Source organism: Mya arenaria, chromosome 4 (genome assembly GCF_026914265.1).
Source record: "Mya arenaria isolate MELC-2E11 chromosome 4, ASM2691426v1".
Classification (NCBI taxonomy): domain Eukaryota; kingdom Metazoa; phylum Mollusca; class Bivalvia; order Myida; family Myidae; genus Mya; species Mya arenaria.
This window is the reverse complement of record NC_069125.1, coordinates 76307889-76320354: the sequence shown is the minus strand read 5'-3', so window position 1 is coordinate 76320354 and position 12466 is coordinate 76307889. Positions and strand designations below refer to the sequence as shown.

The 12466-nt window shown below is 39.8% G+C and overlaps 1 protein-coding gene across 1 annotated transcript in view; it reads left to right on the top strand.

Annotated features, from left to right (window-relative positions):
- Positions 1–12466, top strand: part of LOC128231081 (uncharacterized) — a 53882-nt gene that overhangs the window by 40324 nt on the left and 1092 nt on the right. Inside the window, exons 4-8 of the mRNA XM_052943500.1 lie at positions 1262–1650; positions 3640–3693; positions 5647–5785; positions 8007–8122; positions 11717–11789. Of these exons, the coding sequence (XP_052799460.1) occupies positions 1262–1650; positions 3640–3693; positions 5647–5785; positions 8007–8122; positions 11717–11789 (771 nt within the window). The remainder of the gene's footprint in view (positions 1–1261; positions 1651–3639; positions 3694–5646; positions 5786–8006; positions 8123–11716; positions 11790–12466) is intronic.

Sequence of the window (12466 nt, the reverse complement as noted above, 5' to 3'; positions counted from 1 at the left end):
TCTTACCATAAGGTCGTATGATTGGCTTACCATAAGCTCGTGGGACTGTCTTACCATAAGGTCATATGGTTGTCTTACCATAAGGTCGTATGATTGTCTTACCATAAGGTCTTATGATTGTCTTACCATAAGGTCGTATGATTGGCTTACCATAAGGTCTTATGATTGTCTTACCATGAGGTCATGTGATTGTCTTACCATAAGGTCGTATGATTGGCTTACCATAAGCTCGTGGGACTATCTTACCATAAGGTCATATGGTTGTCTTACCATAAGGTCGCATGATTGTCTTACCATAAGGTCTTATGATTGTCTTACCATAAGGTCGTATGATTGGCTTACCATAAGGTCTTATGATTGTCTTACCATGAGGTCATGTGATTGTCTTACCATAAGGTCGTATGATTGGCTTACCATAAGCTCGTGGGACTGTCTTACCATAAGGTCATATGATTGTCTTACCATGAGGTCGCATGATTGTCTTACCATAAGGTCGTATGATTGTCTTACCATTAGGTCGTATCATAAAATATTGTATCCGGACTCTGCCATTTCGAAGGAAGATTTTAAAAAATATGGTTTTAATCATCAGATTACTTTACCAGGAGTGTCTGCCAAGGGACATACTGCATTTAGGAAGAGTAAACTCATTACAAAGTCAAGACTCGTCTGGAACTTGAAGTTAATTTATAATTTAAACACGCTTTAAAACTGACTTGAACACGCAATTGATTTTTTTCATTTAACCGTCATAATGTGCTTGCTAAAGTGTCGAGCCATGAGCTTTATTACATTCAAGCTAAAGTTTTGGGCCATGAGATTTCTATTACATGCCTGGTAAAGTGAAAACCCATGAGATTAGTTACATTTTTGATAAAGTGTGTATGTGTGTGTGCGTGCGTGTGTGCGTCCGTACGTGCGTGCGTGCGTGTACATTCATTTCAACAGCATGTTCTATTTTCCCTGGCTTCTGGGTCTGTATCTGTACTTTCCACTGTATCAATAATCTTTATTAAATATATATATATATCGAAAATTTGTAATGGATTGTAATGGTTTGGTGTGTTGTTTTTATATGTGTCTTGTTTGTCTGTGTTTTTCTCATTGGCTATTGGCCTGTGTCTGAGTGCCACTTAACACAATCATGACACAAATTTGGCTTCGAATCTATTCCTTTGTCTTTGATTGTCTAAGAGGCATTAATATTTTTGATAAACACAGTGCGGTATGGCTTATTCAACGTTCAATATGTGTCTTTCAGACATCCTGTTTGAATCACAGCAATCCTCCGCTTCGTTCCTGGAGCAGCTTCAGCTGCAGTACCCGTCCGAGTTCTCCTCCCATCGGGCAAGCCATATCGAGCACGTCTACGACAAGATTCTGGAGGCTTGGCTCGTCTGGCGGCACGGCGCCAACGGATCCTTCACCGGGGCCGGCGGGGGAGGGAACAACAACACACAGTTTATTGGCAGGAACAATTCCACCAGATACCATAGTGGCAATATGGTTTTCCAGGACCAAAGAAATCAAAGTGGATCACTGGCGACATGGCACACAGTTAAAGACGTTGAGGATGAATCAGTTTTGAAACTCGTAGGGTTTATCTTCCATAAAATCAGCCTTTCCATAAGTGTAATACTTGTTTTGTGGGTAAGTATAATATATATAAATCCGTTTATAAAACGTAAGCAGTCTCTTACAGTTTAGAGTGCAGAAAGTATACTCAAAAATGAATACACTTAGTAAGGTTCTCTTTCTGACATTATTTACGACGGCACTTTCTTTCGAAATAAAACGTCTGTAAAAAGCTAGGCGATGGCAAAAGAAGATATGACAAGCTAGCAATGTATGAAAAACAAATCGCTCCGTTGTGATATAAATTGGGAATAAACGTCTCTGAAAAAACATTGAAACTAATGGCACTCCCAGTAAAGCGGAGCAATTTATTAATTCGGATTCTGGGAGGGAATCCAATTTATTGATCGTCGTTCCCGTTGTATCAAATAGTGTCAATTTTATAAAGTTTTGGCCCCAGCTGCCAGACTTGGATTACACTTGCCACTGAATATTTCAAGCCATCGTATCATAGGTTTACTAATGAAATGTACAGACGTATATTGGGTAAGAGAACGCTTTAAGTTTTTGTTTTTTTTTAAAGTCAAGATCATTGGAAAAAATATTTATCTAACTTACATAAGTTACATAAACGTGTAATCTTATTGGATATTTTAGCTTTGATTAGTATTCAGTGTATTTTGTAATTATGGTCGGGTTACACCCATTTATTAATAAAAAAAAAACTACATTGACAAGCTCACCGTGATCTTATTAAATGACACAAACATACCAAAGACAAACAAACCACCAATAAGAGACCCACGAGACAACGCACACAGTCCATAGAAACATCCATTTATAATTTATCAATAAATGTCGGGGTCACTGTGTTTGATTGTCAGTGAAAGCTGAGGACATCAATAACCGGGTTTCGACAAAATCATTGGAGTTTGAGTTTACAAATGTCTTAACATGAGGTATTAGTTATGAGCGATCACAGGAACAGAACGGTAAAAAAAACAAGCCAACACGTGCCCCTAGTAGATTTGTGCCATTGAAAATCAAGGCGCTTAAAGCATTGAGAGGCTTTCGGCCTGCTAAGTTGTGTGAGTTTAGTCATGAAATACTCATTTAATATGTGGAGTACCCAAATAATTACTATAGTATTGAGTAATACACAATTGAATATGAAACCTTATCTGGAACTTTGGTTTCACAAACAAAACACTGCCACTGATAATGCATTGTGCATTTTTAAGTATAATGTACAATTCAAACATGACTGAGTCGTATTTTACTTACTTCCAAGGTATTACCGCTAAACCAAATGCATCCAACAAAATGCATTGGCCATGTTTATTAAGTTTATGTTAAGGTTTCTTTCTACAATGACATAATCATTGTGCAAAATTCCTCTGTATCGAATCACCAACATACTTTTGATATAACCCCCTATGTCAATCGTGGACAAAATGAACAGATTTGTGTCAGTGGTTTAATTATAGGAATATGCAAAATGCTCAATACACTGAAATTACTGCGACAAACTGAGAAATTTTCAAACAATTTCCGTTCGGTTCGCCATTACATGACTTAACGCATCAATTGTAGCAGGTCGAAAGCCTGTCGACGCTTTAAGCGCTTTGATTTTAAGTGTAAAAGTGTATAATATGCATTAAGTAATGGTTAAAAATTGTTATTATATACTTAAAGAAGTAATGTTTTAATGCAACACATTTTTGGACCCTAAGCCTACGCTATGTTTTTTAAAAACTGATGTGAAAATAATAAACATGCAGCGAATCCTCTCTGAAGCGAGATGTATCTTGCTTCATGCAATAACCAAATGTGACGTCACAAACCACATGGCATGTCCACAATGGCTGTGCTTGTCTGTGTAGTTAAACCCTCATCGTACTAAACTCAACGAACAACACACAATTAACTCTCAATGTACAAATCTCATTTAACCCTCAACGGACAACACTCAATTAAAAGTCTAAAACACAAAGGCATTTTGCTTGAAAAAATACTACCATCTTCGTGTAAAACCTAATAAACAAATTACTCTTTTTTTTCCAGGTATTGATGAAAATTGTTTGTTTTGGAAGTCATCTCCTTCACCGGCGATTGGAGGTAAGAAATATATGACTCATGGAGTTTTGTGGGCAATTCTTATCTTTAATTGTGAAACACAGTTGTACAATGAATAAAATGACACGCAATATGACACTCACACACGCAAGTTTGTGAAGTTGAAATGGAGAAATGTCCGGTTTTTCCATTTTGATCGATTTATTATGTTATTACAATAAGATTTATTTTGTAAAAGTCAATTTTGTTCAGATGGTAGAACACTTCCTCAAGCAAAACGAACTTATTATTTTTGGAAATAAAATTTAGAACAAACAATAATACATGATATTAAAAAAGGTCATCCTCTTGTTGTTTTCTCTGCAAGTGATTGACTTCTTAGTTATCATCTATTGTATGGGTTGACTACGTGGTTCTTGAAGTCGCTCCATTTCATTTATTTACAGTATTCATTATATCGTTTAACCTCTATTTTTAAGTTTGACTAAAATGTTTTCTTCAGTGTAGGCGTTGTCCTGTTCGTAACCATGGAGCTAGATTACGGGTTTGATTGAATGCAGATATGAAATGATTTGTTTGTCATCAGAACGGGCCTAGACTTAAACGCATATGTATGACTACTTTGCACTCCTCTATTGTAGACCCGGATTCAATGCCCACCTCTGGTAGTGTTGACTATTATCGCTTAACCCAATACAGACGGTGGTTTCTTTGTTTTCCTTCACAGTATTTTTCAAGACTATATCGCTATGCTTAGAAGTTAAGACTGTTTCAGGTTGTTCGACCATCATGTTTAACCCCTGTTTCGTGTTTTTATTGTCGTTTTGTAAAAGTTCATGTCTGATGTTTAATACAATAATTTCAAGTTCAGATGACTGTTTGCAATTTACTATTGCATGGATGTATTTCTCGGGGTTTACTTATTTCATGTGTTAGATAATATCATATCATCCACATTATACTCTTAAATACTGTCATATAATCTCCATTAAAGGTCTTAAAAATTGTCATGCCATCCATTTGCAGGTGATGTTAAGACAAAAATACCATTCAAGTTGCAGTTTTTCCCATCTTTTTACACGTTCTAAATACTGTCATACCTTCAACATTGCAGGTGTAAAAATAATGTCATACCACCCATATTGAGGGGGTAAACGACTGTCATACCATCCATATTGCAGCTGTCAATACTGTCATACCATCCACTTTGCAGCTGTCAATACATTCATACCATCCACATTGATGGGGAAAACAACTGTCATACCATCCATATTGCAGCTGTCAATACTGTCATACCATCCATATTGCAGCTGTCAATAATGTCATACCATCCACATTACAGCTGTCAATATTGTCATATCATCCACATTGCAGCTGTCAATACTGTCATACCATCCACATTGCAGGTGTTAAGAACTGTCATGCCTTCCACATTGCAGGTGTTAAAAACTGTCATGCCTTCCACATTGCAGGTGTTAAGAACTGTCATGCCTTCCAAATTGCAGGCTTTAAGACTGTCATGCCTACCACATTGCAGGTTTTAAGACTGTCATGCCTTCCACATTGCAGGTTTTAAAAAAACTGTCATGCCTTCTGCATTGCAGGTGTTAAGAACTGTCATGCCTTCCACATTGTAGGTTTTAAAAACTGTCATGCTTTCCATATTGCAGCTGTTTAAAAAATGTCATACCATCCATATTGAGGGGGTTAACAACTGTCATACCATCTACATTGCAGCTGTTAACAACTGTCATATCATTTACTTGCAGGTGTTAAACACTGTCAAACCTTCTACATTACATTTGTTAAATTATATCATGCCATTCACATGGAAGTGTAAAATACCTTGAAACTTTCCACATTTCAGATGGTATATATTGTATACCATTCATATTGCAGGTGTTGAAAACTAGATAATTATTCCAAGGCGCCATTGGTGGCGTTATGATGCTTCATTTCAATTTGCTCGTCAGCATTGGTTTTGTTCTTTTGCAGGTGTTTGACACATTTGTTATCCTGACCTCGTTTGTTGTGGACATGATCTTCGTGAAGGGCCTGTCCATGTACACGTTAAAGCAGTTTGTCTACATCCTCGCCTTTATGCTCCCCTGGAGGGTGATAAGGGTAACCAACAGTACGTACACGTTTAATACGTCAGGACAGGTGTCAGGCCAAGTAATCTATAGTCTCCAAATTGCTGTTCACTGACCGAGGCGGTTACCCCAACATCTACTGTCAACGATATCGTATGCTCAGTGTAATCTGGGTGTGTTGCCGTGGACATTGTGCCAGTTTTTGGACCTGTATTTTCATACATAGATACACTTATTATAATTTATTATAAAGCGGACGCCTTGTATTAAGTGTTCAAATAGATGTTGATGATAAAAAACGTATAGTTGATGTTTTACAGACATAAAAAGTACTAAGCAATATAAACTATTTACATGATCCGTATACATAATGTCTGAAATATTCATAGTTGTACATAAAGATTTCAATTCTAGACATTTTAAAGGCAGACATACGTATGTGTATTAAGGTCACACTTCGTGAATGTCAGTTCATCATTGTGCTCGGCAATAATAATCATTATATTCCAAAGTCGGTAGATATTAATTATATTTATCTGCCGTATACTACCTAGTGCATGCCATTTGAAAAATAAAGGTTTTGTTACTAAGTCTTTAAAACATATTGCAATCTGTCTTAAAAGGGTATAAAATAAAAAAGCACGCTAAATTGTATATGAACGTAGCATCATCTCGGAAAAGAAGTCGATAAATTTGTATCCCAGCACTGTCCACGCTGAATTTTGACTTGATATATACACGTTATCCTTTATCATTAGCACAGGCGAGTGAAGCCAGGCTCGGGTACTTAGAGGATGCGATTTATTTACAAATGTGAAGTTATTTTTTTGTGTTCTTGGCGTCTGCAATGAAGTCATTTTTGTAAATATATAAAGATACAGACTACAGGTCAAACATGTAGCTATAAAATTGTAAATATGCACGATGGGAAAGACCAACTGTAACGTAACTAGAGGCACAAAACGCAACAATACAACATACACTTATCAAAAAACACAACGCTACAACAGACATTCAACGAGACACACAACGCCACAAGACAACAATCACTTTACTAATTCCACAACTTCACAGGAAAATAGATACTCAACTAGACATACATGGTTGCAAGACAACAGACACTCAACAAGATCCATAGCACCACAAGACAACAGACACTCAGCAAGATCCACAGCACCACAAGACAACAGACACTCAACAAGAGCCACAGCACCACAAGACAACAGACACTCAACAAGATCCACAGCACCACAAGACAACAGACACTCAACAAGATCCACAGCACCACAATACAACATACACTCAACAAGATCCACAGCACCACAAGACAACATACACTCAACAAGTTCCACAGCACCACAATACAACATACACTCACCAAGATCCACAGCACCACAAAACAACAGACACTCAACAAGATCCACAGCACCACAAGACAACATACACTCAACAAGATCCACAGCACCACAAGACAACAGACACTCAACAAGATCCACAGCACCACAAGACAACAGACACTCAACAAGATCCACAGCACCACAAAACAACAGACACTCAACAAGATCCACAGCACCACAAGACAACAGACACTCAACAAGATCCACAGCACCACAAAACAACAGACACTCAACAAGTTCCACAGCACCACAAGACAACAGACACTCAACAAGTTCCACAGCACCACAAGACAACAGACACTCAACAAGATCCACAGCACCACAAGACAACAGACACTCAACAAGATCCACAGCACCACAAGACAACAGACACTCAACAAGATCCACAGCACCACAAGACAACAGACACTCAACAAGATCCACAGCACCACAAGACAACATACACTCAACAAGATCCACAGCACCACAAGACAACAGACACTCAACAAGATCCACAGCACCACAAGACAAGAAATTTGATAAGAATAGTCAGTTTTATTGATGCTGAATTGATACACAATATTTAAGTGTTGGGCATATCGATTTATGCTGTTACGTTTAAAAATCGACTATAGTATAACTTAGTAATAAATTTGGTCAGGAATTGCCAAGATAAAAGTGAATCAACTTTAATAACCATATTAAAACCTATTTTTATATGAACTTATCTCACAAATACACGCTATTTGGGAACTTCATTCGTAAGGAGTTCAGCAGTATGCATACGGTTATTGAGTTTTACATCCAAGAAGTTTATCATTTCTTAATTGTCGCTTTACTATCATTATATAACATTAAATGACGCTTATTGTCGTTTTTTGTTCAGGTTTGGTAGTGGCTGTAAAGGATCACGAACACTTCCGACTGAAAATGTTGTTTACACAGAAAAAGAAAATAGAGCATGACAACAAACAGATTCGCGCAGAACGTGACAGTTATAAGGTAAGAAATACATTGTCAACACGTTTATTTAAGTAATAGGTGTTGTTATTAAAATATGTGTGTATGGGATGGGTCAACTTCCTTCGTAAACTATCAGCGTTTGCCAGCGTAGGCATATTACATGACTCAAATTATGCAGGTTAACTACGGCGGCGGATACACGGAATACAGCGAATGGCTTGCCGGTATTCGGGCTATAAGTAGGCTAACTACGGCGTACGCCGCTGTACAGTAGCGAATGAATTTCTACCATCGACTAGGTGCCCATTTTGTGAGATTGAATCGGAGCCCTCTTTTAAGTCTGCTCTCATGGAAAAATTGAAATGCTACACGAATGCAAGATTGTGGCTATGTGCTGATTCGTGAGACCCTGCCAAAATTTAGGATATGCATTTTTAGTTCTGTTTCCAAAATAACCTTGGCAAACTTCCTAACGCAACAAAGTTCAGACATAAAACCTCAACTTTGGTTAAACATACAATAACATTTGGAAAATAATATTTGAGAAACGGAAATAATCAATTATAGAAATGCATATAGCAATAAGGTAAACAACAAAGTCATGTCCTGGTCACATGACCTCAATGATGCATTTTTGCATGCACTCTAACCCGTTTTGAAATAGATTAAAATCTGGCTTTGCATACGGAAAATAAGCACAGTAATAGTTTCTTTTCTTTTTTTATAAGGAAATGTTTGAATAGTATTTTCTATATTTTTTATTAGTTCCTGTTTGGCACTTAAATGTTATGTCAGTAGATAATCAGCATGTTTAACCAAGTTCTACCATCCATTTTTTGTGAGACAGAGTTATATACGAAATACAAACCCACCATTGTTCCAGTACGTTCCCCCGCAGTCATCTCCCTTATACCACCATTGTTCCAGTACGTTCCCCTGCAGTCATCTCCCTTATACCACCATTGTTCCAGTACGTTCCCCTGCAGTCATCTCCCTTATACCACCATTGTTCCAGTACGTTTCCCCGCAGACATCTCCCTTATACCACCATTGTTCCAGTACGTTTCCCTGCAGTCATCTCCCTTATACCACCATTGTTCCAGTACGTTTCCCCGCAAACATCTCCCTTATACCACCATTGTTCCAGTACGTTCCCCCGCAGTCATCTCCCTTATACCACCATTGTTCCAGTACGTTTCCCCGCAGAAATCTCCCTTATACCACCATTGTTCCAGTACGTTCCCCCGCAGTCATCTCCCTTATACCACCATTGTTCCAGTACGTTTCCCCGCAGACATCTCCCTTATACCACCATTGTTCCAGTACGTTTCCCCGCAGACATCTCCCTTATACCACCATTGTTCCAGTACGTTCCCCTGCAGTCATCTCCCTTATACCACCATTGTTCCAGTACGTTCCCCTGCAGTCATCTTCCTTATACCACCATTGTTCCAGTACGTTTCCCCGCAGACATCTCCCTTATACCACCATTGTTCCAGTACGTTCCCTTGCAGTCATCTCCCTTATACCACCATTGTTCCAGTACCTTCCCCCGCTGTCATCTCCCTTATACCACCATTTTTCCAGTACGTTCCCCCGCAGTCATCTCCCTTATACCACCATTGTTCCAGTACGTTCCCCCGCAGTCATCTCCCTTATACCACCATTGTTCCAGTACGTTTCCCCGCAAACATCTCCCTTATACCACCATTGTTCCAGTACGTTCCCCCGCAGTCATCTCCCTTATACCACCATTGTTCCAGTACGTTCCCCCGCAGTTATCTCCCTTATACCACCATTGTTCCAGTACGTTCCCCCGCAGACATCTCCCTTATACCACCATTGTTCCAGTACGTTCCCCCGCAGTTATCTCCCTTATACCACCATTGTTCCAGTACGTTTCCCCGCAGACATCTCCCTTATACCACCATTGTTCCAGTACGTTTCCCCGCAGACATCTCCCTTATACCACCATTGTTCCAGTACGTTCCCCCGCAGTCATCTCCCTTATACCACCATTGTTCCAGTACGTTCCCCTGCAGTCATCTTCCTTATACCACCATTGTTCCAGTACGTTTCCCCGCAGACATCTCCCTTATACCACCATTGTTCCAGTACGTTCCCTTGCAGTCATCTCCCTTATACCACCATTGTTCCAGTACCTTCCCCCGCTGTCATCTCCCTTATACCACCATTTTTCCAGTACGTTCCCCCGCAGTCATCTCCCTTATACCACCATTGTTCCAGTACGTCCCCCGCAGTCATCTCCCTTATACCACCATTGTTCCAGTACGTTCCCCCGCAGTCATCTCCCTCATACCACCATTGTCTAGTACGTTCCCCCGCAGTCATCTCCCTCATACCACCATTGTTCCAGTACGTTCCCCCGCAGTCATCTCCCTCATACCACCATTGTTCCAGTACGTTCCCCCGCAGTCATCTCCCTCATACCACCATTGTTCCAGTACGTTCCCCCGCAGTCATCTCCCTTATACCACCATTGTTCCAGTACGTTACCCCGCAGTCATCTCCCTTATACCACCATTGTCTAGTACGTTCCCCCGCAGTCATCTCCCTCATACCACCATTGTTCCAGTACGTTCCCCTGCAGTCATCTCCCTTATACCACCATTGTTCCAGTACGTTCGCCCGCAGTCATCTCCCTTATACCATCATTGTTCCAGTACGTTCCCCCGCAGGCATCTCCCCTATACCACCATTGTTCCAGTCCGTTTTCCGCAGGCATCGCCCTTATACCACCATTGTTCCAGTACGTTTCCCCGCAGGCATCGCCCTTATACCACCATTGTTCCAGTACGTTTCCCCGCAGTCATCGCCCTTATACCACCATTGTTCCAGTACGTTCCCCCGCAGTCATCTCCCTTATACCACCATTGCTTCAGTACGTTCCCCCGAAGTCATCTCCCTTATACCACCATTGTCTATTACGTTTCCCCGCAGTCATCTCCCTCATACCACCATTGTTCCAGTACGTTCCCCCGCAGTCATCTCCCTCATACCACCATTGTTCCAATACGTTCCCCGCAGTCATCTCCCTTATACCACCATTGTTCCAGTACGTTCCCCTGCAGTCATCTTCCTTATACCACCATTGTTCCAGTACGTTCCCCCGCAGTTATCTCCCTTATATCACCATTGTTCCAGTACGTTCCCCCGCAGTCATCTCCCTTATACCACCATTGTTCCAGTACGTTCCCCCGCAGTCATCTCCCTTATACCACCATTGTTCCAGTACGTTTCCCCGCAGACATCTACCTTATACCACCATTATTCCAGTACGTTCCCCCGCAGTCATCTCCCTTATACCACCATTGTTCCAGTACGTTCCCCCGCAGTCATCTCCCTTATACCTCAAAGACGTAAACGTGATTAGAATTGTGTTGCAAGCCTTTCTTCGTAAAGTATTTGATCGGAATATTGACGATCAAAATAGATAATGTTTAAGTTCCACTGCCCACAAATTGATGCGCAAAATGTATTCAAAACACCATAAACTTATTATGATACCCCATTTATTTTCCTTGCATTTGTCGATAATTAATTTATTTAAGTCTGCATATAAAAATCCTAAAATGCGTAATTGATGTGATAAAGTGTTATATTCATTTCTAGGAGCAAGTAGAGGCGCTGAAGAAGTTATGTCTCAGTGAAGGCATCGACGACTGGAAGATCTTCCAGAGCCTAGGTAACACCGAACTTGAAGGCGTCTTTCTGTTTGGAACGAAGCATGCTAAAAACGGTCGCAAGTGCTTCCGCAACTTGATGCATGTCTAAGTGTTGTGACTCTATCTTCCTGTGTGCTCTGTTGACTGACGCTATCTTCTACCCCACTCTGTTGTGATTTGGGAGGAGGCCTTTGCTTGGAGTTTGTCGTTTTAACGACATAAATCAGTTTGCAGAAACTGAAATTGCATTTTCATGGTTTATCTGTATTGTTGTTAGCATTGTGTGTGTGTGTGTGTGTGCGTTAATACGAACTGAGTATGTTATGAAATGTTTTAAATGCATACTTCTAAGTGCTAAAACATGCAGTGTATATACCTGTTTATTGAGTTGTAAATAGCTCCTAAAATAAATGTTGTTGCATAACTTAAGTAAACTATGGTGTTGGTTACATTTATTTTCCATGTAGAACAATAGCTCAATATTTAACAACATCATATCACTGTTAATGTAAAGTTGTGATGATGGTTTAACATTATCATGAATGTGTAAATCTATATCAATAAGAAATAGTATTGTTTAAAATGTCGAACAATATAATCACACTAACGGAAATGGTTTTATACAAACCCAGTGATACAGCGCTCGACCGCATAGGTCATATACATATACATACTGATATAAGGCACGCTTAATTTT